At 45.9% G+C, this 27,924-nt stretch overlaps 1 protein-coding gene and 1 pseudogene across 2 annotated transcripts in view; both read right to left on the reverse strand.

The window, feature by feature from the left end:
- Positions 1–27,924, reverse strand: part of ARMH1 (armadillo like helical domain containing 1) — a 61,341-nt gene that overhangs the window by 27,850 nt on the left and 5,567 nt on the right. For both annotated transcript variants that reach the window (XM_025288866.3, XM_025288868.3), the window contains exons 2-7: positions 17,193–17,316; positions 15,939–16,166; positions 8,012–8,080; positions 6,212–6,378; positions 4,844–5,040; positions 2,073–2,157 (exon numbers count right to left, since the gene is read on the reverse strand). In XM_025288866.3, the coding sequence (XP_025144651.2) occupies positions 2,073–2,157; positions 4,844–5,040; positions 6,212–6,378; positions 8,012–8,080; positions 15,939–16,144 (724 nt within the window). In that variant the 5' untranslated portion in view covers positions 16,145–16,166; positions 17,193–17,316. The remainder of the gene's footprint in view (positions 1–2,072; positions 2,158–4,843; positions 5,041–6,211; positions 6,379–8,011; positions 8,081–15,938; positions 16,167–17,192; positions 17,317–27,924) is intronic.
- On the reverse strand, positions 17,987–19,100 carry LOC123334131 (annotated as a pseudogene).

Genomic DNA, 27,924 nt, shown 5'->3' on the forward strand with positions numbered 1-27,924 from the left:
TTTTCCATAAATGTATTCAACAAACTTTTAGTGTGTACCACCCTTTTTTTGCCAGGCCCTGAGCTGGAGAAAGATGAATCAGACCCCATCCCAGGCCTGAAGCTGCTCACTAATACAGTGTGCATGGGAGGACTCCCTCTCTCCTCCAGTCAGCAGACATGTACCCAGGACCTAACCTACGCTGGGACTGTGCTGAGGGTCTTAGGAGCAAACAACGTGAGCTACAAGAAAACTGCTCACTGTCTATGTAAAGGGCTGTATATTCTAGAGATAACTGCTCCAGGGGAGGGAGGTGCTGGAGGGGAGAGGGGTGCACGGTGGGAAAAGGAAGCAGGCTGACATTTGGATAGGGTTGAAGACAGGTCTGGAAAGGCCTCAGTGAAGAAGGCTTAAGCTGAGAAGTGATGGATGAGTGGGAGTGGTCACTTTGCCACATGGAGGTGGGGCGAGGGGAGGGAGGTCACAGAGCCACGCAATCTAGTCTTCTCCGGGTTGTATGATTAAGTCTCCTGACATGATTCTACCGCCAGCTCACCCCCTTGCTCCAGTGCCAGCTACAACTCTCTACTGGGCCTGACCTTGACCTAGGTGCCTCCACCACTCCACTCCCTCATCGGTGACTCCTCCCCAGCTAGGAGACTCTGCTCCCGCTGGAACCAATTCCAACATGGCACTGCTAATCAACATAGGTGCCCATGCATCCCTGCAGGGGTCAAACAAATACAAAGTAGACAGTGCTGCTGAAGGCAAGATAAGACAGACATTCAATTTCAACACTGCTTCTGAAAAAATAATCTAGGTTGGGAGTGAACCCCAGGATCTCATGTGCATACCTTAACCCCATTGCCTGTATACTCTTTCTGCCCCACCCCCAGGCTTCCTGGACCTGGGGGTTCAGCCTGTCCTCCTGGACACAGGTGGCCCTTCATGTCTGGCAGGCCTCCCTGTCCTGGCCTCCTTGGCTGGGCCACCTAGGTGGTCCCCAGTCATATCCCTCCTCTCTCTTGCTGGGGCCTCTCTCCCCAGCTAGATCAGCACAGTCCATTTTGCTGTCTGAACAAAGGCCTTCCAGCTGGCCTCCAGCCTCTAGTCTCCCTGCAGTGCTGGCTTGCAATGCCATCTGGCATTCTAGGAACTCCACGATCTGGTCCTGGCCTACCTTCCTAGGTCTTCCTGGAGTGAGACCTCTACCAAACCTCCACCAAATGGCCTCCCTGCCATTCCCTAGACACATCTTGTACTTTCCCGTGTCTAGGCCTTGACACCAGGCTCCTTTCCAGAATGCTGTCCTCCTTTTTATACCTTCCCTAATCCTTCCCATCTCGAAGGCTCAGCTCAAATACCACCTTCTCAGAGAATCCCTCTTTGATCTCTCCTGTTGAAAACAGAATCTCCCTTTTCTGAACCATTGTAGGAGCAGGGAAGAAAAATAATATCCTATAAACACCTGCCATGTGCTACATTTTAAAAGCACAGGCTTTGGAGTCAGACAGCTCTGGTTTGAATCTGGTTAGCTGTATAAACGTGTGTAACAGCATCCTTCATCTCTCTGTGCTTCAGTGCTTTAGCTTGAAAAACATAAAAATGCCAACCCCCACCATTCATTCATTTGAACATTTGAATATCTAATATGTGCCAGAATCTATACTCTTGTGGTTATTTTGAGAATTAAATGGAATGATGCATGGAAAGTGGCTGGCGCATAGGCGACCCCAATAAATAAAAACCTATTAATACTACCATTATTCAATCTAGTTTCTTAGAAGAACAGTCCTCAGGGTGATTTCTATTGGAGGGGATGTGCCACATAAGTCCGGGAACCAGAGCCAGCCCCGGACCCAGGAAGATTTTAACAACTGCAAGAGCATGTGGCTGATTCCTAGTGCAGAATGTGACTGTCATTTTCTGCATAACTTGCCCATCAGTACCAAGGCAGCACCTTCCATCTGCAGAGGCTGTCTCGGACACTCAATAAGGCTCTTTGTGAATAGGAGAAAACGTCTCAGAGCCAGTCTGCCCAGTTCTCGTGGCCACCTTCGGCCATCTGGAGCAGACCCGCCCATCTCCCTTACCTTCATACTGGACTTCCAAGTGCATCGTGCATAGCACCTTCAGCACGCAGTCCACGATGCTAGGGTGTGTGGTCCCGATGATTGACTGGCAAGACAGACAGGGGAACAAGGTGGTTACTCTTTCCATCTAGTCCACCTGAGAGAAGTGAAAAGCTGACTTCCAAACAGCCAGGCGGCCTGGCTGAATGGGGAGTTGGCGGGGACGGGCGAGCAGCAGTGAGTCTCGGGGTCTTGGCCCCCACACTGAAGAGGTTCATTTCTTCTGGAGAGGAGGGGTGGAGATGGGCAGCCGGAAATCTCCCGAGAATCTGCCAAGGTTGCCACTGGACCGCCTGGCTCAGGAGGCACTCAGTGGAGGCTAGCTGGCCATTGCTAGAAGTGCAGACACCAGTTGGCCATCTGGGATGGGCACAGGCCCGAGAGAAGGGAACTCATCTAAGATCCTAAGTCTCTTCTTCAGCAAGACCTCACCCAATCAGGCAGCCCCCCGCCCCGTCTGCATCTTCCACCCCTGCCTGTGCATAGGGTTCCTGTGCTTCGGCGTTAAACATCCTCACGCTCACCCAGCTTCAGTGCAACTGCCCTTCAACTCTGTCTCTTCTCACTACTGCTCGCTCCCTCTTTATACCTAAGCTTCCGAGGGGAAGCCACGTCTCTGTCCTCCATGCATCCTTTGACAGGAGGCTATAATTTTTGTTTTCCTGCCATTGGATAGTCCCCCAATTCACCAAAACTTCTCCTGCTGGGCCCAGCTTTCTGTTGTACCCACACAATCTCTCTACTGTATTTGAGCCAGCCGATCATGTCCTGCTTCTTGAAACTCCTTTCCATTCATTTTCACAGATCTGTGTTTTTCTGTTCTCCTTTTATGGCTTCTGGTTCTTTTTCAAAGAGGCAGCATGGTATATGGAGAGAATAAGGTCTTGAGGTAGAGCTGGATTTAATAGTCACTTAGTAAATATCTTCCATGTGAGGCCTTGAATAAGTCACTGAACATCCTTCTAAGTCTTGGTTCCATCACCCGTCGAGGGGATAATAGTCCTTGTCTCCATCAGCCATTGTGAAGACTGAAAGAGACAGTGTAAGTAAAGCCCTGAGCACAGTGAAGGAGGCACTTAAAACATGGGAACTGGAAATAATAATGCTAATTAGATGTTTTACTGGTCTTCTTTCTGAGCTCATCTCTTAAATGTTGGTGGTGTTCCTTCTCTTCTTACTTGGTACACTCTACCTGGGTGATCTTACTTACTTCTACTCTTTCAGATACCACTTCTCCACTCAGAAACTCCAACAAAAGGCCATCTTCATTTCGAGTCTCTCTGGAGCCTCAGACTTTAATTTCCTGCTGTCCTGTGGGCATCTCTACTAGATGTCCCCAGCAGCGATTCCTCAATGCAGCTAGGAATCATCATTGCCTGGGGAAACTTAAAGGCCCCCTGACAGCTGTCAGATTCTCTGGGAGCGGGGCTCAGGATTTAGTATTGTTTGCACAAGTGACCCATCTATATCTTTGCAACCAACTTGGCCTGCTGCTCACATGGGCCCTTGGGAGCCACTGAGACTCATCAAGTTTATTGGGTAAAAACCTAATTCCTCCAAAATCAAATCCATGTTTCCTGTTCTCTTGGTGGAATACAACTCACCCACAAAGTCCAAAACTGGTGTCTTCTTGATGGCCTTTCTTTTTTGTTTTAAGATTTTTTTAAAAATGTGGACCATTTAAGAGTGATGGGTCTTCATGGATGTGGGGCTTTCTTTAGTTGTGGGCTACTTTCTTTATTTTGGGGCTACTCTTCATTGTGCTACTTGGGCTTCTCATTATGGTGGCTTGTTGCAGAGCTTGGGCTTTAGGGGGCACAGGCTTCAGTAGCTGTGGCTGTCAGGCCCTAGAGTGCTGACTCAGTAGTTGTGGTACATGGGCTTACTCTCCTCGAGGCATGTGGATTCCTCATGGCTGAGGGATTGAACCTATGGCCCTTGCATTGGCAGGCGGATTCTTAACCACTGAGCCACCAGGGAACTCCCTAAAGTCTTTATTGAATTTTCTATAATATTGTTTCTGTTTTATGTTTTGCTTTTTGGCCATGAGGCATGTGGGATCTTAGCTCACCAACTAGGGATCAAACCCCCACTCCTTGCATTGGAAGGTGAAGTCCCAACCACTGGACCACCAGAGAAGGCCCTCTTTGATCTTTTAGTTGTCTATCTGCCTGCAGCCCCTCCTGGAGCTGTACTGAGAGCTTGAGATGGTTCATCTCAAAACCTCTCTTGCAGGCATGGTGTCCCTGCCTCACTAGGCATGATGTCTTCATGTGGTCATCACCATGCCCCAAAGCTGACTTTTCTGTATGCCAGGGCACCCAGAGGAAGGCAGGAGCTGATGGAAGAAATGCAGTGTTCCCATGCACTGGAGATCTGGCTCCTTTCTTCACTTACATGCAGCCTACAATTGCACCCTGCTTCTTTCCCTATCAAATTGACTCCTTTAATCTTTTCTACGGTCCTTCCATCATCCTTGTTGCTTGTCTCAACCACTTTTAAGTCTGCCAACATCTTTCTGATCCTTAAGTAAACAGGACAAATCAGTCTGCTGGGAGACACGAACTCTCTGCCCTGCTCTGGCCTTCTGGAAATAACGCTGATTGAACAGCAGACAGGCAGTGGGAGGTTGAGCTCTGTTTCTCATGCCTGTGTGGAGTGCAACTGTGGAAGGTAATTGTCAGATTACTGAGTTGGAATCAGAATCACTGGAGCGTGCGGCCTGGGCTTACCTGGGCAGTCCTGAGTGTCTGCAGGGCCAGCTGCTGAGCTTTCGGGGACGCACACGGCAGCAGAGCTATCAGACCTTTGTACACTTGATTCTGGTACTTGGGATTACCGTGGATCAAAGAATCCAGCAGGACCTGCACTTCTTCCTGAGTCTCTTCTGACTTGGACTTTGCCAAAAATTCTGCTATGGATCGTACACCTGAGCAAAGGAGAGAGGAGATGCTAGGTGGGAAGGGGTTTATGAAAAGTATCCTCACTTGAGGTTATATAATATGAGATAATAGAATTAAGATCTATTTAACCAGTCCTGTTCAAAGCAACATCGAGGCTCTGTTCTCATGCTGCATCACTGTTTTTTTAATCTCATGGGTATGTAGCCGGAGGATTTTGTTTCAACCTAGGCATGTTAGCTTGTCAAAATCTGCTTTCAAATTTAAAATGGCTCTGCAAAATGCACAAATAAAACTTGCCTGTTTGATGGTTGTATGATAACTAACACATAGGTAGCAGTCAGCACTAAATGTTTTAACAAATTCTACTATATTTAGTCCTGGAAACTACACTGAAAGAGAGGTGTTAGTCCCATTTTATGAATAAATACACCAAGGCTCAGAAAGATATGAGAGAAGGGCAGTGAGGGATGCACTTTAGAGAGGGGTGCGTGGAGACAGCCTCTCCTGTGCATGTCTCAAGCAGAGTGCTTGGGGAACACCCTGAAGTGACTGGGTGACTTCCTCTCCTAACTGCCCTGGAAGCTCTTTGAGGATAAGGACTGTATTTTATTTAGCTTTGTATTCCCAGCACCTTAGAGTATGCATGCATGCTCAGTTGCTTCAGTTGTGTTCGACTCTTTGCAACCCTATGGACTATAGCCCACAGGCTCCCCTGTCTATGGGATTCTCCAGGCAAGAATAATGAGTGGATTGCCATGCCCTTCTCCAAAGGATCTTCCCAACCCTGGGATTGAACCTGCATTTCCTGTATTGCAGGTGGACTCCTTATCATTGAGCCACCAGGGAAGCCCAATTTAGTGTATACCTAGCACCATATTTAACAATTTTAGTTCAATTTTATTTCTAGAATTATTCACAAATGACTCAATAACTCTTTGCTGAATGGATGCATGAAAGAGGATATATTTGAAATGAAGTATTTCCAAAACTACCACGAAAAGATATGAGCAAATGATGAATCAGGAAAGTCATAAATCTCGGTCTTCTGGTGGTGAATATGGATGGGAGCTAAGTGAGTCCACACTACAGAATGCTTCCTGTGCAGCCAGGTCCCTGGGGCATTTTCCTCTAGCAGTTCTGGGGGTCCCCAGGGAGATGGGGGTGGGGAGTGACACCCTCGTCCTACATGATACCCACCGTAGCTTTCACAGATGAGCTCCTTGTACTTCCTGCCGGAGTTTGCAATCACCTGAAGTAGCTTGATGGATTCCTTCTTGTCCTCCTCCTTGATCTTATTCAACACGAGTATTTCCAAGAGTGTTAGGACCCCTCCAACCTCAAGAAACTCTATGAGGTATCGATTACTGTCCAGAGAAATAGAAAAGTAGAAATAAGACACTTGTCAAGTTCCTTGGCACTAACCTTTCTAAGGTTATGATGCTTTTGAACTGTGGTGTTGGAGAAGACTCTTGAGAGTCCCTTGGACTGCAAGGAGATCCAACCAGTCCATCCTAAGGGAAATCAGTCCGGAATATTTATTGGAAGGACTGATGCTGAAGCTGAAACTCCAATACTTTGGCCACTTGATGTGAAGAACTGACTCTTTGGAAAAGACCCTGATGCCAGGAAAGATTGAAGGTAGGAGGAGAAGGGGACGACAGAGGATGAGATGGCTGGATGGCATCAGTGACTCGATGGACATGAGTTTGAGCAAGCTCTGAGATTTGGTGATGGACAGAGAAGCTTGGCATGCTGCAGTCCATGGGGTCGCAAAGAGTGGACACGACTGAACCAAACTGAACCTTTCTAAGAGATCTCAAGGACCTTTCTTCATATAGTCCTCCTATCCAGGAAATTTTCATGGATTAAGTGATACAATAGTTAGGAAATTCTTCCTGCCAGAAGGAAATGTGAAAGTAAAATACAATGGCCATTTCCTGTGCTTGACTTTCCAACATCTGTGTCTCTTCTTGAAAAAAACACCTCAACTGTCCCTTAGGGAATCACCCCTTCACCACTCATAAGCCGTGTGGTTTTTGGAGGGTGAGCAGATGACGAAGAGTATGTCATCCTGACTGTAGTAATTGATTTGGGGCCAGATATAAGTTGGTCCAATGAGGCTCAGGATTTTCTTGGGAACCCTTGGGAAATACATGCTTTCTTTTTTTCACATGTTCTCTTAAAAAATTTTTTTGGGGGTTGCACTTCATAGCATGTGAAATCCTAGTTCCCTGACCAGGGATCAAATCTGTGCCCCCTTGCATTGGAAGTATGGAGTTCTAACCACTGGGCCACCAGGGAAGTCCTACGTGCTCTATTTTTGATGTGACTGAGCTAGAAGGATGGAAGTCTGGAGCGTCTGAAGACCACAGCACATGGAGGTCTATGAATATAGAGGAGAACAGAGCTGAGAAATGAAGAAAAAGCAGGAGTGACCAACTACTGATATTTTTTGGGCCCTTGGATCTAGTGAACCTGGAAATATGGATTTCCATCCTCCAGACATTTCAGTTAGGTGGGCTAATAATGTTTACATTTTCCTTGTCCAGTATGAGTTGAAAGTGAAAGTCGCTCAGTCATGTCCAGCTCTTTGTGACCCCATGGACTATATAGTCCATGGAATTCTCTAGGCCAGAATACTGGTAGCCTTTCCCTCCTCCAGGGGATATTCCCAACCCAGGGATAGAACCCAGGTCTCCCTCATTGCAGGCAGATTCTTTACCATCTGAGCCATCAGGGAATCCCAGGTCCAGTGTGAGTTAGTTTCCTGTAATTCACAACCAACAGGATGCTGACTAGCAAAGTATCAATGGAGCACATGAGATGGAGAAGCAACTAGACCAGGACCACAGGTGCCACCACCTCCGGGTACATTTTCAGGGCTACTAGATACCCACTGATAAAAGAAAGTCAAGGTCCCATGGGGTGGGAATGCCAAGGACACCGTGAGCCCGGTAGGCAACTGAGACTCCAGAATCTCTCTAGAACAGAACTCACCTGCTTACAGCTGATAGGAAGACGCCAATGGACCTGAGCAGCTTATCTAAAGGCGAACCAGTCATGTAGCTGTACGACAAGTTAAAGAGTGAATTTCAGGGTGGTTTTCCATCCCGTGTCTGATCCCTGATACCACCTATGGCCCAGGATGACCAACAGCTGAACTGCGTCCTTTATCTGAGAGGGACTACTAGGTTGAAGGGACAGGTGGATGAGGGGTGCTGGCAGGCGTGTTCATGGTTCTCCAGGAAGCTCTTCTGGGGCAGTTCAACCACCCTGGCCCTGATGGGCTCTCTAGAGAGTAAGAAGCTCTGATGAATAGAAGGTGCAGGAAGAATGCTGGGGGTCAATTTCACAATCCTCCCTATGCCATGACCATTGTACCCTTGGGTCTCAGCACATTTCATTACTTTGTACCTCATTCTTGGACTTCTCTAAAAAATAATCAGCTTCATCATTAATTTTCAATTTTGCCTTGCTCAAAGCTTTATACGGGAGGTCACTATCTTTATGAAGAATTGTGTGTCTTCCTAATAAGAACAACAGGAGATGGTGGAAAAATTAAACTCTGATTTAAAAGAACCTCAGTACTTAATGTTATTTTTTAATGTGAGCTTTTGCAAAAAGCTTCAATGTAATAAAGCACCCAGAGCACGCATCAGCTTGGATGCAAGGTATGAAATCAAGCCACAACAGAAGAGGAACCAGTCAACAATTACTAGGCTCATAACACATCACGGGCTCTTAGAACACTTAAGAAATTAGCTGAAATTATTGCAGCTCATGGAGGATGACTGAGAGCTTCCAAGACTGATAAAGGCTAATGTAATGGGTTGGAGGTAATGGTGCTTTGTTGGGAAGGGAGGGTGCATGAGGCAAATTATCTCTGCTGCACCCTGGTTCCCAGGGTGCCAATAGAAGTAGAGACAGATTGGCTCATTAGGAAAGGCTCTTTACTGCAAAAACAGTGTTTGCTCTGGAGCCAGGCTCCCCTGCCTGTTGCCATTGTAGCTGGGGCCAGGCTACCAGCTCATCACCCTGCTTCCCTGAAACCTGCGCCCCAATTCCTGCCCCATGCCTCCTCAGTGCAGGCTGGCCAACTTTTGACACCTTCTTTTTCCTCTGTCCCAGGCTAGCCTTATTATCATAACCACTCACTATATGTATTTCTGGTCCATTATTTCCAGCAATTAGTTCCAGAAGTTTGCCACTTCTGCCAAGCTATCAGCAGGAGCTAGCAAGTGCTAAGCATTCATTGTGTGCCAGGCCCTGTGCGAACGGCTTTGCCTGCCTGGTCTCAGTTACCCTGCAGTGGATGCTATCAGTATTTCTACTTCCTTCACGAGGAGATAACCGCAGACAGGTTATCATGACCTGTCCAAGGTCCCCAAGTTCACTGATGGAACTGGTATTTGAACCTAGGCAGCCTAACTCAGAGTCCGAGTTCTTACTGTCAGGCCATCCTGCCAGACGGTCTCCTTAGATGGTATTGGAAGTGGGACCGTGGCAGGGAGACCCTGAGGTAGAGTGGATGATGTCTGGATTTGGGGCCAGTGCCTATCTGTGTAGCTGTGCTGTGCTGTGCTTAGTCGCTCAGTCATGTCCAAGTCTTTGCCACCCCATGGACTGTAGCCCTCCAGGCTCCTCAGTCCATGGGGATTCTCCAGGAAAGAATACTGCAATGGGTTGCCATGCCCTCCCCATCTCTGTGCCTACTAGTAAATTAGTCAACCTTTTCAAGGCTCATCCTTCTAATCTATAAAATGGGTCAATACCAATCACCTATTAGGCTTGATGTGAGGCTCAAATGAGATATTCGTATGGTACACAGAGTTCAGTGCTTAGAGCATAAAAAGACTCAATATATGGTAACTAATCATTTTTGCCATTATAATATATACATCCTTAGTTTTACTGATCAGTTCTGGAAGTTCAAGTTTTAAAAAGGGGTTTGAAGCTAAGGTGGAAGGAGGTGGCAGTCAATTTTATAAAACATGATGATGCTATATTGATTTGTTTTCCTTCAAATCCACCATAACTGGAGGGCTGGAGAGTAGTGGGGTGGGGGTTGGGGTCACTGATTCAAAATACAGCATTTTGAAGAGACATTCAAAATGCTGTGTGTCTTCAGCCAGTCTGTTTTCTCTGTTGTATGACAAGGTCACAAAAAGTTAGGAAATTATAAAGTTCAGGTGTAGAAACTGAATATACAACTATATATTAAAAGCGTGGCTCAGGAGTTCCCTGGTTGCCTTTTCAGTCTCTGGTCGGGAAATGAGACCCCACGAGCTGTGCAGCGTGACAAAACAAACAAACAAACACGTTGTTCATTCAATAAGCGTTGACTGTCGACTAAATGTCTGGTGCTCTGATTGATACTCAGGATATGGAGAAAAATGGTACAACGCCTCAGTTAACCAGTGCAATGATTGAGGAAGAAAAGAAGAGGGCTGAAGAGAGAATTCTTGGAAACACTAACATTTAAGGGGTGGTAGGACTTCCACATGTTCAAGCTGGATTTAGAAAAGGCAGAGGAACCAGAGATCAAGTTGCCAACATCCACTGGATCATCGAAAAAGCAAGAGAGTTCCAGAAAAACACCTACTTCTGCTTTATTGACTACACCAAAGCCTTTGACTGTGTGGATCATAACAAACTGTGGAAAATTCTAAAGAGATGGGCATACCAGACCACCTAACCTGCCTCTTGAGAAATCTGTATGCAGGTCAAGAAGCAACGGTTAGAACCGGACATGGAACAACAGACTGGTTCCAAATTGGGAGAAGAGTACATCAAGGCTGTATATTGTCATCCTGTTTATTTAACTTATATGCAGAATAGATCATGCAAAATGCCAGGCTGGATGAAGCACAAGCTGGAGTCAAGATTGCCAGGAGAAATATCAATAACCTCAGATACACAGATGACACCACCATTATGGTAGAAAGCAAAGAGGAACTAAAGAGCTTCTTGATGAAAGTGAAAGAGGAGAGTGAAAAGGTTGGCTTAAAACTCAACATTTAGAAAACTAAGATCATGGCATCTGGTCCCATCACTTCATGGCAAATAGATGGGGAAACAATGGAAACAGTGACAGGCTTTATTTTTTTGGGCTCCAAAATCACTGTAGATGGTGACTGCAGCCTTGAAACTAAAAGACACTTGCTTCTTGGAAGAAAAGCTATGACCAACCTAGACAGCATATTGAAAAGTGGAGACGTTACTTTGCTGACAAAGTTCTGTCTAGTCAAAGCTGTGGTTTTTCTAGTGGTCATGTATGGATGTGAGAGTTGGACTATAAAGAAAGCTTAGTGCCAAAGAATTGATGTTTTTGAACTGTGGTGTTGGGGAAGACTCTTGAGAGTCCCTTGGACTGCAAGGAGATCAAACCAGTCAATCCTAAAGGAAATCGGTCCTGAATATTCATTGGAAGGACTGATGCCGAAGCTGAAGCTCCAATACTTTGGCTACCTGATGCAAAGAACTGACTTATTGGAAAAGACCTTGATGCTGGTAAAGATTGAAGCAGGAGAAGGGGATGACAGAGGATGGCATCACCAACTTGATGGACATGAGTTTGAGCAAGCTCCAGGAGTTGTTGATAGACAGGGAAGCCTGGTGTGCTGCAGTCCATGGTGGTTGCAAAGAGTTGGACACGACTGAGCAACTGAACTGAACTTAGGAAAGACCCTGTAATGGTTACTGAGAAACTGTGATAGGAGAAGGGAGAGGAGAGGAGAGCTTTAAAAGCAGAGCCAGGTCAAGCAGAGCCAGGGCTTGGGTGTGAGGCGAGTGGTTCACTTTCTTCCAGTAGGATTTTTTTGGGGGGGGGCCATGCTACGTGGCTTGCAGGATTTTAGTTCCTTGAGCAGGGATTGAACCCACACCCTGGGCAGTGAAAGTGGAGAATCTTAATCTAAGTGCCAGGGAATTCCCTCGAGTATGAAATTTAAGGGGCTATCAAAAGACTCAGTGACTAAATAATATTTCCTGCAGTATTAAAAAAAAGAAAAATAATACAAATATCCACGATGAATAAAGTATTAAAGTTTTGGGACTTCCCTGGTGGTCAAGTGGTTAAGACTTCACCTTCCAATGCAGGGTATAAGGGTTCAGTCCCCGGTTGGGGAGCTAGGATCCCACATGCCTAATGGCCAAAAAAAAAAAACAGAACATGAACAACAGAAACAACATTGTAACAAATTCAATAAAGACTTTAAAAATGGTTCACATTTATCAATCAATCAATATCACAGTTTTAAATAAAGCTAGGATCTGTCTCTGAACACATATGACTCTGCCTTACTCGCGTCACCCTTTGGTCGAATGGAAAATGTTGTCAGGTTAGTGACAGCCTTGGTGAGGTTAGTGTCATGAGTTAAGGGGACAAAGTCAGATGGTAGTGCTGATGTTTTTCAAAACACCACTTGTGGATCACTGGCATCAGAGTCACCCAGCGTTTTTTTGACCAAGACTCCAAGGACTCACCCTCAATCTACTAAATCAAAACCTGGGGGTCGTGTGGGGGGAGTAGACTTGTTATCTGCATTTAAAACCTCTTTTATGCACATTAATGTCTAAGAACGTTGGGGTTAACCCAAAGATGTATTCAGAGTACTCCTTTTGGACTGTGTCCTAGGTCTGAGTCTGATTAATAATTTTATCAATGATTAACTGTAAAAAAAGAAAGCTGTGGTTACCTAAGCCTTTAGTTCTGCTTAGTTGCAGGTTCTCTGGTTTAATCATTCCCATGTTCAACAAACATGTGTTAAGCACCCTTTATGTGCCAGGCATGTGCTAGGCGTTAGAAATACAGACATGAGTAGAACAGATGTAATTCTTGCCCTTGTAGAGTTTACAATCCAGTGGGGGAAGAGAGATCAATATCTCAGGTAATAAGACGTTAAGCACCATGAATATATTTAACAGGGGAACATAAACTAATCTGGGACTCTGAAAAGGGCTTCCTGGGAAAGTGATGCCTGGATTGAGACCTGAATAATAGAGAGGAATTGGTCAAATAAAGAGGAGGTTTAAGGGAGAGGGTTCAGGCAAAGAGACAAATACATAAGAAAAAGGTCTGAGGACTTCCCTGGTGGTACACTGGATAAGAATCTACCGACCAAAGCACAGGACATGGGCTCAGTCCCTGATCTGGGAAGATTCATGCCGTGGAGCAACTAAGTCCCTGCACCACAGCTACTGAGCTGCGCTCTAGAGCCTGTGAGCTGCAACCTCGGAAGCCCATGTGCCTAAAGCCTGTGCTCCACAATTAGAGAAGCTATGGCAACGAGAAGCCTGTGCACCGCAACGAAGAGTAGCCCCCCGCTCACCACAACGAAAAGAAAGCCCACACACAGCAACCAGGACCCAGCCCAGCCAAAGATACATAAATAATAAATAAATAAAAGAAAAGGTTTGAGATGAATAATGCTACCACCCACCACTCAAACTACCACCGTGATGGGGACTACATCTGTCTTCGGCCCCCATCTGCTGCTGGGGCTCCTGAGCACAGGCTGCTCAAACACAACATGTCCCCAATCAAACACATCCACTCCAAACTCACTCCTCTCCTTGTATTCTCTTCCCATGTAATGACACCCCATTCATCTAGCTTCCCAAGCCAGAGACGTGAGAGTCCTTCTGTGGGAGACAAGTGGAGGTGGCAGTTGGGTTAAAAGATATGAAACTCAGATTCCAGAGAAATGTGGGCAGGGGACACAACTGAGAGTCCTTAAACTGGAGTGATGGCAACATCCCAACAGTGGTTAGATCACTTAGGGAGAATCTGAGAGTGAGCAGAGAAGATGGCTGTGCCTAGAGTCCCGTAGGACACCAAAGTTTAAGGGGTGGCTGGAAGAAACACAAGCTGGAATCAAGATTGCCAGGAAAAATATCAATAACCTCAGATATGCAGATGACACCACCTTTATGGCAGAAAGTGAAGAGGAACTCAAAAGCCTCTTGATAAAAGTGAAAGAGGAGAGTGAAAAAGTTGGCTTAAAGCTCAACATTCAGAAAACTAAGATCATGGCATCTGGTCCCATCACTTCATGGGAAATAGATGGGGAAACAGTGGAAACAGTGTCTGACTTTATTTTTTCGGGCTCCAAAATCACTGCAGATGGTGACTGCAGCCATGAAATTAAAAGACGCTTACTCCTTGGAAGGAAAGTTGTGACCAACCTAGATAGCATATTCAAAAGCAGAGACATTACTTTGCCAACAAAGGTCCATCTAGTCAAGGCTATGGTTTTTCCAGTGGTCATGTATGGATGTGAGAGCTGGACTGTGAAGAAGGCTGAGCGCTGAAGAATTGATGCTTTTGAACTGTGGTGTTGGAGAAGACTCTTGAGAGTCCCTTGGACTGCAAGGAGATCCAACCAGTCCATTCTGAAGGAGATCAGCCCTGGGATTTCTTTGGAAGGAATGATGTTAAAGCTGAAACTCAGTACTTTGGCCACCTCATGCGAAGAATTGACTCATTGGAAAAGACTCTGATGCTGGGAGGGATTGGGAGCAGGAGGAGAAGGGGACGACAGAGGATGAGATGGCTGAATGGCATCACCGACTCGATGGACGTGAGTCTGAGTGAACTCCGGGAGTTGGTGATGGACAGGGAGGCCTGGTGTGCTGCGATTCATGGGGTCGCAAAGAGTCAGACACGACTGAACTGAACTGAACTGAAGAGCAGCAGGATGGACAGAAAGAAAGGAGAAAACCAAGAGAATTGGTATCACAGAAACCACAGGAAGAGTGCGTGTGTGTGTGTGAGTGTGTGTGTGTGTTTGGTGATGTGGTCTACAGGGCTTCTTTTTCTTTCCTTTTTTTTAATTGAGGTACAATTTACATAAACATTACATTAGTTTTAGGAAACAGTGTTTTGAGAAGTGGGAATGGTTTGTGTGACAAATGCCACTGAGAGGTCATGTATAAGGACTGAGGATGTGGTCACTGGGTTTCACAATTAGAAAAGCATTGGTAACCTTGGCAAGACCTGCATCAGTGGAGCGGAGGAGTCAGAAGTCAGACTGCAGTGGGTGGAGGAGAAAGGGAGGTGGGGAAGGTCAACAGCCTTTTCCACAGGCTTCAGCACAAAGGGCAGAAGCAAGGTGGAATATAGGTTCCAGCAAGGACTGAATTTCAGTTTTTAAGTTAGAAGAGATTTAAGCATACATAAATGCTGATGAAAAAGCTGGGAAGGATGAACTTCCCTGGTGGTCCAGTGGCTAAGACTCCATGCTCCCAATGCAACGAGCCTGGGTTTCATCCCTGATCAGGGATCTAGATCCCACATGCCACAACTAAAGATCCCAAATGCTGTAACTAAGATCCAGTACAGCCAAATAAATTTTAAAAAATATGTATATATATATTTTAAAAACCTGGTAATAAGGCAAAAGTAAAGTCTATAGGAGAGAATGAATAAATCCTTGGGGAGACAGGAGGGGATTCAAGCATAGTACAGATAGAAGATTGGTCCTAGACAAAGAACACCCACTTCAGCTCTGATGGGAGCAAGAGAGGTTAGCAGAGAGAATAAGGATATATTTACAGGCTGGAAAGACAGGATGCTGAGGGAGTTCTTGACTTCGGGGATGGTATTTTGATCACTATTACATCCTGTTCTAAAATCTGAGAGATAGTCAGGGGAAGCGCTCCCTCAACAGTCTTCATTCCTTTTCTCTTTTGCTGCTGCTGCTGCTAAGTCGCTTCAGTCGTGTCTGACTCTGTGCGACCCCAGAGATGGCAGCCCACCAGGCTCCCCCGTCCCTGGGATTCTCCAGGCAAGAACACTGGAGTGGGTTGCCACTTCCTTCTCCAATGCATGAAAACGAAAAGTGAAAGTGAAGTCACTCAGTCATGTCTGACTCCTAGCGACCCCATGGACCACCTAATTGTCTTCCTGTTCAGCAAAGGATACGTGAGTCTCAGCCAGGTGGTCAGGCGGACCAGGAACAAGCTAGCTCCCTGGGAAAACTCCTGCTCCAGCTCAGGGGCAGTCTTGCCTTGGTTGGCTTCGATGAACTTGTTGAGGATGTTACTCCTGGAGACTTTGCCAGCATTGTCCCAGTCCTGTAAAAAACTCAAGAGCCGGCTGATTGCTGCCTGCTCCTTTATAGAAGTCATGATCAGTCAGTCCTGAAGCTGGCTACAGAGAAGGTAAAACAGACAGGTTACCAAAGTATTCAGAACCGTGCAAGGCCTGTAGTTATTATGCTGGAGGCTTTGCTTTCCCAGCAGTCATCTGGAGGCAGGGTGAGCCTCTGTCACCCATATGGCTATGGTGACGTTCAAAATACTCCTCTAGGACTGGCCACCTGCTGCTCAAACAGGGAGGATCCAGCTATGTTGTCATGGAGTTGAGAAAATATATTTGCAGCTCTTTGGCTTCTCTGCTGGTGCCAGTGACTAAAAGGACCATAGGCTCTAGTGGATACGAAGATGCCAGAGAAAAATCTGGCCTCTCTCTGCCTCACCTCACACAGCATCAGAGACTGGGCCTTTAGAGACCCAGCCCCCTCTTACGCCAATCAGCCAAGGTAAAACGCTACTCAATCTTATACGTTGGCTTTTAGGCTAACTCTTTTAAAAACAACTTTTTTTTTTTTTTTAAGTTAGTGGGAAGAAAAAGTTCTCATTCCATAGTTGGATTAATGGGCTGTGGTTTGTAGGAGTCTGTGTCCTTGGGAGAGTGTTTTCAGTGGGGGAGGGAAGGTTTAAAATAAACCCGTTTTCCAAAAATAGTTGTGATTGAAAGTGTTATTATCCATAACAAATGTTAGTGCTGATGGGAGAGAGGCATGTGTGATTCTTTTGTCTAACAGACAAGTGAAAGTCATATTTCACATTATCATGGGGTTTTCTGTGATTTACAGAATATTTGTGAAACATTACTTGCAGGGCCATGATTGATATGGAGAGAACAGCTTGTTGGTAGGGGAGATGTGTATTTCACGAAGACGGTTCAACATGAAATTTACAGTCCCATAAAGTGCTCCTACATCTTCGCCAGAGATCTAGTTAAAAGGACTTTACAGTCTGAAACATTCTAAAATTGATTCTAAATTAACGTTTCCTCACATGTATTTGAGATATTGATGGGGCCCAGCTATCAGAATTTTATTAGGAAGCAATAATCTGAGGCCCGCTAAGACAGACATACATACACACCAACCTCCACTGCACCCCAGAGGGCACTGGGTATGTTCTCCCAGGAAGGGCGTCCACGTAGTCTCAGGGATGGAGTCAACCAAGATAGCCTGTCAGCATTAACATCCAGGTGAATAACTGTGGATCAACTGAAACACAGAAATGACCAAAACCTCTCATGGGATCAGGCATCCATCACTGTGAATGACATTACAGCCCCAAGTCTGAGAATAATTTACAGAGGCCATGGCCACCTTTAACAGCCAAATCAGCCTCAAGTAAATGGGGATGCATTGGCTGTACTAGACCCCAGGAGGGAGGGGCTGAAACACAGCCATCGGCATGAAAACATTCGTGCCCCTCCCCTGCCATGGATGGACCCTTTCTAGGATCAAAACTCAGAGTGCTATCAGAGATGCACCCAGCAATTCTAGAACACTGCGGGTGGGAAACTTTCAGCAGGACGCTCCATATTATGGTCCCTTTAGGTTTCCTTGGATCTGTCTTCCTCTATCAGTTTCTTCTTCTTTTTTTCCGGGGGGTGGGGTGGGGTGGGAATATGCATTTATTTTTCATTTAAAAAAAGTTTCCCCCAACAATTAAGGGCCATGACTCATTCCATCAATTCTCACACATGTGCAGCTGTCTGGACCTGGGGAAGAGGACTCACAACATTCTCAGGATGTGTTTTCCGTCCTCCCTCCAGGGGGGACCTCAGCCTCCAAACCAGGGTCAGCCAGAGATGTTTGTGTTTCTTCCAGCTTCAAGGGCCCAAGCCAGAGAGAGTTCCTTCTTCTAACTAAGGGAGGGCCTTCAAATCCTTGAGGAGGTGTCTGAGTTGCCTCATGGCCCTCCTGGACAGCAGGGGTGGCCGTTCCAGGGTCGCCACACCTGGCATGTCTGGATCACCTTGTTCAGGGTCTTCACCACCTCCTTGCTCTTGTCTTCCCTGGCCAGGGTGAGGAGAATGGCTCTGTTTTCCAGCTTCTTGAGACACAGATGCCACCAGGTTCTTTGTGAGGACATGGATGAGAGGCTCATCCTTCCCGAGGAGGACTTTAGTGGTCAGCGCAGGCTTGCCGATGTCACTGCTCACACTGCTGGGTTCCAGGGAGACCAGGGTACCCATCTTCCCCAACTCGGTCACCATCACCAGGATGCGACTGCTGAAGGCTGTGCAAACCACCTGGGTGGGGACTCCACACACCACTGCAGTCTTCTGTTTGGATATCACCAATGGTTTACCTTCCATAGCTAAGTCTGCTCCATGGCACCCAGCTCACAGCACTGTGTTCAGTTTCTTCTTCTTTTTTTTTTAAACAGGAAAAGAAACTTGACAAAAGGCAGCTTTTTAAATTTTTAAAAAAAATTTTTATTGGAGGATAGTTGCTTTACAGTGCTGTGTTAATTTCTGCTGTTCAGCGCAGTGAATCAATTATACATATACATATTTACCCTTTTTTAAGATTTCCTTTCTGTTTAGGTCACCAGTGGCTCTAACGGTTATAGTGATACAGTTGTAAGTCATACCCACGTAGTAAAGTGCTGTGCAAGGTGCTGAGGGCGGCGAGGAGAGGCATGAGGCACAGCTGTGGCCTGTAGGAGCTCCTAACCTTATGGTAGATGGGAAGAACACCGGGTTTAGAGCCAGACTGGGCTCAAGGCCTGGCTGCCCACCTGATATCTAGTAAAAAGGTATAACACTTGCCTTCCCCTTTACCATCCTCTAGTCTCACTCCAGAGGCAACCACTTTCAACTCGTTTGGTTATTTCTTCTGGTGCCACCTCTATACATCCAAATAATGAGTTTATACTGCTTGCTACAGGCTGAATTCAACAGATTCATATGTTGAAGCCCTAGTTCCCAGTACCTCAGAATGTGACTCTGCTTAGAGACAGGGTCTTTATTTTTATTTATTTACTTATTTCCAAATCAGAGTTGCATTTTTTGTGGTCGTTGTTTGCGTTTTAATTTTTTATTTATTCTTTTTGGCGGCACTATGTGGCGTGTGGGATCTTAGTTCCCAGACCAGGGATTGAACCCATGTCTCCTGCAGTGGAAATGTGGAGTCTTAACCACTGGAATTAGCCACAGGGAATTCCTTAGAGAGAGGGTCTTTAAAGAGGTAACTGAGTTAATGAAGTCATCGGGGTGGGCTCTGATCCAACATAACTGGTATCCTTATAAATGGAGATTAGGACACCAACACAGGAAGAGGAAGACCATCTGAAGAGGCCTGAAGGTGGCCATCTGCAAGCCAAGGAGAGAGGCCTTAGGAGAAGCCGATCCTGTGACACCTTGATCTTGGACACCTTTATCTGAGGTGCAGAACCGTGAGAATAAGTTTCTATTGTTTAAGCAATAGAGGGCAGCCCTCACAAAGTAATAATTGCTACTACCTGATTCATCAACTTTAGGCACTATTTATTTCTAAATCTAAGGAATTAGCTCTCTTACTCCACTCTAAGCCCTACTGTCCTCCCCTCATTCTCACAATATAGTTTTCCACAATTTATAGTTAATCTATATTTAGTGTTTACATTATTGATCATGTAAATAAACACTGTTCACTCAAACTGTAAACTACTATTATGTTTTCCTTCTCTTAAACTTGGTTTTATCTGGAGTTAGTAATTGTTTATTTTTTCAACTGTTTAATTTTCTGAGTACTAGAGCTGTTTTCTTCCAAATATTTCAAACACATAGCAACAATCTTCCCAAATGCTCAACCTCTAACTGATCAGTCCCATCTTTTCCCTGAAGACCTCTCTCTCATGAACCTCTTGTCTTTCTGTTCCAGTTTGGACTGACTGTTTGCTAAGCCTGGTACACAAATGTTGTCCTGGGATTTCCTTTTGCTAGTCTTCTCTGTCCATCACCCTATTTTCTGGGTCCACCTCATCTTCTTTGGTTTACTCTCTCATTTTGTTGAAGCACATTCTCCAGTAGCTTCCTAAGTAAGGAAATTTTTTCTGTGTCCTTGAAAGTCTGAAAGTATTCTGACCTCATGTCAGATTGGTTGGGTGTATGATTCCAGGTTAGCAACAAGCTTCCTTAGACTGAGCCTTCCTAGGCTTGCTGTTGAGAAATCTGACGTCATTCTGATTCCCGTGCCTTTCTCTGTGGCTTGTTTTTTTCACTCCTGATGCTTTGAAAACCGTTTCTGAAATTGTATGACGATATGCTTTGGTGCTTGCCTTTTTCATTTTTTGGTGGGCTCTTTTCAATAGGTATTGTTTCCTTCAGTTTTGAAAACAATTTTTTTTTTTAGGAAGTTGATTTAAAAACCGATTTATTTGACTGCACGGGGTCTTAGTTGTGGCACACAGGATCTTTAAGTGCAGCAGGTGAACTCTTAGTTGTGGCATATGGGATCTAGTTCCATGACCAGGGATCAAATCTGGGCCCCCTGCATCGGGTCCCAGTCACTGGATCACCATGGAAGAACCTCAAAAATGTCTTTATCAGGCAACAACTAGATTTGTCATTGAGAAACTCTTAAATGTCAGTGGAGGTTTTTTCTTTTTTTCCTATTCCCACCTGGGGTTCTCAGGGCCTCTGGAGAAGAATTTTCTACTTTCACAGGGAGGGTGAGAGGGTAGGGGCGCTAAGTGCCTGGCGGTTGGCGTCCTGGGGGAGGCGTGGGGGAGGGCCTGGGGCTGTCACTATGAAGTGGATAGACCTTTCCTCCACCCCTCAGTTTTCCACCCTGTACCTCTTCCCTGCCCTTCAAACCCTGCTTGAGATCCCTGAGTATGGCAGCCTCTAGAGTTCCTCCATATGCAGCAAGGCAGTTGATAGAGTTGTTTGGCTTTGTTTTGGCTGTGCTGGGTGTTTATTGCTGCTCTCGTGTTGTGGGGGGCGGGGGGCTACTCCTGTGGTTCAAGGGCTTCTCATTGTGGTGGTTTCTCTTGTTGCAGAGCACAGGCTCTAGGGCCCTTGGGCTTCAGTAGTTGCAGTTCATAGGCTCTAGAACACGGGCTCAATAGTTGCGGTGCATGGGCTTAGTCGCTCTGAGGCATGTGGGATCTTCCCCGGGTCAGGGATCTCCTGCATTGGCAGGCAGATTCTCAACCACTGGACCACCAGGAAAGAACACAGAATTATTTGGCTTTTGAGAGCACAGCTCTGGGGCCACAGCAAAGGGCTCTGCACACGGACTCCAGCCAAGTGCCTGTGTTTAACCCTGTACCTCCAAGCTGACTTTCTGGGGTAACTCATGCTTCCCAGGCATTAAGCCTCTCTGAGGTTAAACTGAGTGAACTGATTTGCTTCATGTTGGTAATCTCCCCTGGTTGGCACTTAGTCTGTAATTTCTTACAAAGTTTCTATCCAGGTAATGCTTCGCCACCTGCCTTCCAAGTATCTGTTGACTTTCATCTGCTACTGCCTCCTGTTCTGAGCTTTTGTGTTTCTTTTAATATTTCTTTAGTGTTAAACTGGTGAAGTTTGAGAGGTAGGGGGAAGTAAAAGGGGGCAATCATGTTCAGTTAAGAGACTCCAGCCACTTATTTTTGTCTCAACTTTTCTTCAAAATAAGATTTGATGGGAATTACTTGATGGTCCAGTGATGAGGCCTTGGTGCTTTTACTCTGGGACCTGGGTTTCAATCCAAGGTTGAGGAAGTAGGATCCCGCAAGCCACTCAGGGTGGCCAAAAAAATAAAAAAAGAGAGGGATTTGATGATGATTGAAAAAACCAGTAAGTACAAATTTAAAAAGAATTAAAGAAAACAGTGGGTAAGGGGGAGAAATGTACCAATTTCGAGTTCCTATTACATCTGTAGGTTTTATGACTCCCAAATCCATCAGTTCAGTCACTCAGTCATGTCCATCTCTTTGCGACCCCATGGACTGCAGCACGACAGGCTTCCTTGTCCATCACCAACTCCTGGAGTTTACTCAAACTCATGTCCATTGAGTCGGTGATGCCATCCAACTATCTCATCCTCTGTCGTCCTCTTCTCCCCCTGCCTTCAATCTTTCCCAGCATCAGGGTCTTTTCCAGAGTCAGTTCTTCGAATCAGGTGGCCAAAGTACTGGAGTTTTAGCTTCAGCGTCAGTCCTTCCAATGAATATTCAGGACTGATTTCCTTTAGGATGGACTGATTGGATCTCCTTGTAGTCTAAGGGGCTCTCAAGAGTCTTTTCTAACACCACAGTTCAAAAGCATCAGTTCTTCGGCGCTAAACTTTCTTTATAGTCCAACTCTCACATCCATACACGACCACTGGAAAAACCACAGAACATGACTAAATGACCACAGACATCTTCCTTGGTAGGTTTCATACACCCTTCAATAAGTCCCATCATCAAGGCCTCCCACCTGCTCCTGTGCCCCTGTTGGTCCTATTTCAGGGTCTGTTATCACTCTCTGGTCACTCAAGAGAAATCTTTGCTGTATTCCTCTCCCTTGCCCTCCTCATCAGAACTGTTGCCAGACTCCTGCCAATTAGCCCATCGAGTTCTCCCTCAGATTGTCCATCTCCATCTCCATTGCCACTGTTGTAGTTTACCCCCATCCCTCAGGGGGATCCCTGCTTCAGCCTCCTACCTGATCTTCAGGTTTACCACATCCTAATCTCCACAGTGATGTGAAAGTCTTTTTTTTTTTTAATCATTACAATAAAATGTGCTTTATTTTTTATACAGTTTTAAAGGTTACACTCCATTTACAGTTATTACAAAATATTGGCTATATTCTCCGTGTAGCGATGTGAGATTCTTTTAAAAAAATGCAAATCGGGCAGATTTGCTTAAAACTCTTCAGTTGTTTCCCATTACCCTCAAGATAAAGTTTCAAACATCTCAGGCCAAAGAACATCTTCCATGTACATTTTTCCACAACTGAAATCTGACTCTGTCCCCAGTACCAGTCCATCCCCTACATTATGCTTCCATGGGAATTAAGAGGAGACTACTGGCTTCCTCCCACTTCACACACTATTCTCTAAGGTCCTCATACTGTTTCTCTGTCACTTCCTTTCCTCTGAGGTCAGGCCTCCTGTCTTTCCCCCTCTCCCTTGACCCAGTACTGATTCCCTGGCCACTCCCTCCTACACTAAGCCCTCCTGTTTGCCCACAAGCTGCCAGGCAATTCCAACATCAACCTGTTCCACCTTCATGATTTTGGCCAGTGTCATCCCTGGCACATTACGATATTCAACAAGTGTTATTTTGAAACTGGAGCCTATTATACAGAGTGAAGTAAGCCAGAAAGAAAAACACCAATACAGTATACTAACGCATATATATGGAATTTAGAAAGATGGTAACAATAACCCTGTGTGCGAGACAGCAAAAGAGACACTGATGTATAGAACAGTCTTATGGACTCTGTGGGAGAGGGAGAGGGTGGAAAGATTTGGGAGAATGGCATTGAAACATGTAAAATATCATGTATGAAACGAGTTGCCAGTCCAGGTTCGATGCACGATACTGGATGCCTGGGGCTAGTGCACTGGGACGACCCAGAGGGATGGTATGGGGAGGGAGGAGGGAGGAGGGTTCAGGATGGGGAACACATGTATACCTGTGGCGGATTCATTTTGATGTTTGGCAAAACTAATACAATTATGTAAAGTTTAAAAATAAAATAAAATTAAAAAAAAGAAAAAAAAATAAATAAATAAATTGCCATTCAACACACTGTGTTCATAATAAGCACTTTACTTTCCTAAACTCCACATAGTAATTAATTAAACAGACGTCCTGGGTGCCAGTCCTAGCCAAGCACAAGGACTGGTAGTGGTTAACATAACAAAAATATTCTTTGCTCTCAAGGTGCTTGCTGACTGATGAGGCAGAGAGAAAGGCAACCGGCTGATTTTATTGAAAAGTGCAAAGTGCTCTGATGGGGTTAAACCCGTGATATGTTGGGCCTCACAGGAAAGGCACATGATCTGGACTCCAGTGAGTCCAGATCCAATTTGGCATTCATACTCACGGTCCACAGCCTAAACTTTGTGAATGGCCTGGGAAATCTACAACTCCAAGCTCCTTACCCTTCCACCTCTTCCCTCTGTTCTCAGGAGATCTACTTGTGGGCTCAGCAAAAAGTTATAGGCCATTAGGCAAGAATGTCCTCACAGTCTCTTCATTCTTCTCGTGTTATGGAATCCATAGCCATCCTTCTCTTTTCCTTCTTTACCCCTTTACCAGAGCTCTGCACCTACCAAAACAGTCTCCTCTGGGCCCTCACTCCAGCCATTACTCTCTATTCCCCTCGGTCCTCAACTGGTCTCTTTAATTAGGCATTTTTTCTGTTCACTTACTTAATTCTTACCAATCCTAAAATAAAAATAAGCAAAAAAAAAGAAAAGAAAAATCACTTATCTCTACCTCCTGTCCCCCTCCAGTCACCTTTCTGGTTTTCTCACTTCACAGCAAAGCTTCTACACACTTTCTATTCCTCCATAGGCCATTTTCTCCTCTACTCAATACAGTTCTGTTTCTCTGCCACCCCTACCCCTACAACTTGCATTACTTCAGCCATGTCTCTGATAACCTCCTAATTATGCAGGTCAATGAAGAGGTGCAGGTCAATCTTGGAGAAGGCAATGGCACCCCACTCCAGTACTCGTGCCTGGAAAATCTCATGGACGGAGGAGCCTGGTGGGCTGCAGTCCATGGGGTCGCTAAGAGTTGGATACGACTGAGAGACTTCACTTTCACTTTTCACTTTCATGCAATTGGAGAAGGAAATGGCAACCCACTCCAGTGTTCTTGCCTGGAGAATCCCAGGGACAGAGGAACCTGGTGGGCTGCCGTCTATGGGGATGCACAGAGTGGGACACGACTGAAGCGACTTAGCAGCAGCAGCAGCAGGTCAATCTTAGTCCTTTGCTCACCTGTCCTGTTGGGGCAACAACTAACATCACTGGCCACCTCTCCTGCTCAAAAGGCTGTCTTCCCTCATGCCTCTCCACCCCCACATCTTCTCTTGGACAGCCCGCATCCCAGGCTGCTGCCTCTCTCTGCCCTTTCAGTCTCCAGTGCGTGTCACATTGTATGTAAATCCTCAGTAAATTGTCTCAGATGTGACTAGGAATCCTTCTGGCCCACTGCCAACCTCACTATCAGCAACTCCATTCAATGTGAAATTCAACACACAGTGGGAGACAAGTGCGTCCCATCCCACAAGCCCCATCCCTCTAGAGATAACTAGGAAAGACACAGTTCCTGCCCTAAGTGGGTAAGGTTAAGTGTGGCATAGAGCCTGTAAATAAGCAATTTTAAGTCCAATAGTGTAGTAAGCACTAGAATGGGGCAAGCAACAGGATACTGCAGGAATGTGAGCAAGGGACACCTAACCCAGCTGTTATGGAAGATTTCCAGAGGAGATGCCAACCATGCTGAAAGGCATCTGCAACTGGCCAGGTGAAGAGGTGAGCAAATTGTATTCCGGGCAGAGGGAATAAAACATGTAGAGGCTCAATGGCACCCCGCTCCAGTACTCTTGCCTGGAAAATCCCATGGACGGAGGAGCCTGGCAGGCTGCAGTCCATGAGGTCGCTAAGAGTCAGACACGACTGATCGACTTCACTTTCACTTTTCACTTTCCTGCATTGGAGAAGGAAATGGCAACCCACTCCAGTGTTCTTGCCTGGAGAATCCCAGGGACGGGGGAGCCTGGTGGGCTGCCGTCTGTGGGGTCGCACAGAGTCGGACACAACTGAAGCGACTTAGTAGTAGTAGTAGTAGTAGAGGCTCAAAGGTGTGCAAGTTTAAGGCATATTTAATGAATTGTGAGTGGCAGGCAGTGCAGTGCAGTGGCTAGGAACACAGACACAGGAGTTGGATGATCTTCTACCTCCTGCCTGTGTTATCTCATGCAAATTACTTATCTTCTCCAGGCTTCATTTCTCTTACCTGAGAAGAGGGGATAATAAGAGTTGACTCTCATAAGGATCAACAAATTGCCTAGCATATAGGAAACCCTTGGGCAACAGGAGGGTATTGAAGGGCTTTATGTCCAGAATGGTGGGCTTCCCTGATGGCTCAGCGGTAAAGAATCTGCCTGTCAATGCAGGATACATGGGTTCAATCCCTGGGTTGGGAAGATCCCCTGGAGGAGGGTATGGCAACCCACTCAAGTATGTTACCTGGGAAATTCCATGGACAGAGGAGCTGGGTGGGCTACAGTCCATGGGGTTGCAAAAGAGTCAGACATGATGTAGCAACTAAACAACAACAACAGCAAGTCAAGAGTGACAAGAAATGACTTTGTCCTAGAAATATCAACTTGACTGCAGTGCGGAAAGGTGATCAGGAGGGGGCAAGACTAAAGGTGGGGCAGCAGTTAGGAAGCTGTTTCCATAATCTTGGCAAAAGATGCTGATGACCCTAGGGCTGGAGAGAAGTAGAAATGTCACACAGGTTGGAGCAGCAGGACCTGGTGACTGTCTGGAGTATGAAAGCTGGAGTGGTCAGGAAAGATGCCCAGTTAACCCTGCTTCCTGCTTCACAGGAAACAGAGCCCATAAGGAGCAACTCCCTTCTCTCCCTCCATTTTTTTTTTTTTTCTTTTGGCTGTGCCACATGGCTTGTGGGATTTCAGTTCCTGGACCAAGGACTGAACCCAGGCCATGGCAGTGAAAGCCCAGAATCCTAATCACTGGGCCACCAGGGAACTCCCTCTCCCTCTATACTTAACCTCACCGCACGGGCACCCAGCTTCACTGCGTGTGCTAGGTTCCTAGCATTGCGTGTGATAGGCTCCTCTATCTTCAGTCTCTCCACCTCCTCTGATTTCTCTTATACTTATTCCAATCTTTGCCAACCCCAACATAAAACATAAACAAAGACTTTCCTTCAAACTTCTATACTTCCTCCCTGTTTATCTTCAGATTTCTCCCTCTGGCCTACAGGATAAAGTTTACCCTCAATGTGGCATAAAATGTCTTTCAAAACTTGACCCCAGCCTAGCCTCATGAACAGTCACTCCCACATTGCAACCAGCACCGACTTCTCAACTCCCCAGGCCCTTCCAGGGCCCTCTTGTATCTCAACCCTGCTCTGCCATCAGGGAATAGCCAGGCTCCTTTCTGCCCTGACACAATTCCCCAAGACAGCTGGGGGTTCTCAGGTGTGTGGTTGTACGTATGCCACTCTCCTGCTATGCTATAAAACTTCACCATCGCTCCCACTAGAGTGTGAGTTCCTCAAGGGCAGGGATTGGTCCTCCCTGTCTCTGTGTCCCCAGGGCCTGGCCTGGCACAAAGTAGATGTTTAATAAATGCTCGCTGGATGAATGAGTGAAGAAATCAGCCAGCTCCCGTTTAGATGGTTATGTCTGAATGTCCATGATATGTAGGTCCATAAAACTACCAACTTCTCAAAGCTGCCATGTGCAGAGTGGCAGATTCCCATCCACGAAGGCCGGTGCAAAGTCTATGAGGCATTTTACAGCTACGACAGGAAATAGCAATGTCAGCAGCGGTGTCATCTTTGGACACTAAGGACAGGGATTCAGTGCCATGAACGGTCAGTTAAATTGTAATTGGAGTGAACTGTTCCTCTGCAAACCATAATGTTCTTTAGCTGCAGCCAAATGGCATTCAAGAAGAGGAGAAAATTTTTTGAAATGTCAAAGAAATCATTTCCAATTTGGTGTTCACAACCAGAGACTCTAATGATCAGTGGAAATGAGAAGCAAACAAATTAGCACTAATGGAAAATGGCTTTTGGAGAAGAGGATTTAATTTATAGTCAACTGATCATGGCATGCAGCATGCAGTAAAAGTCAGTTTCACCAG

Source organism: Bubalus bubalis, chromosome 6 (assembly GCF_019923935.1).
Source record: "Bubalus bubalis isolate 160015118507 breed Murrah chromosome 6, NDDB_SH_1, whole genome shotgun sequence".
In the NCBI taxonomy this organism is placed as follows: domain Eukaryota; kingdom Metazoa; phylum Chordata; class Mammalia; order Artiodactyla; family Bovidae; genus Bubalus; species Bubalus bubalis.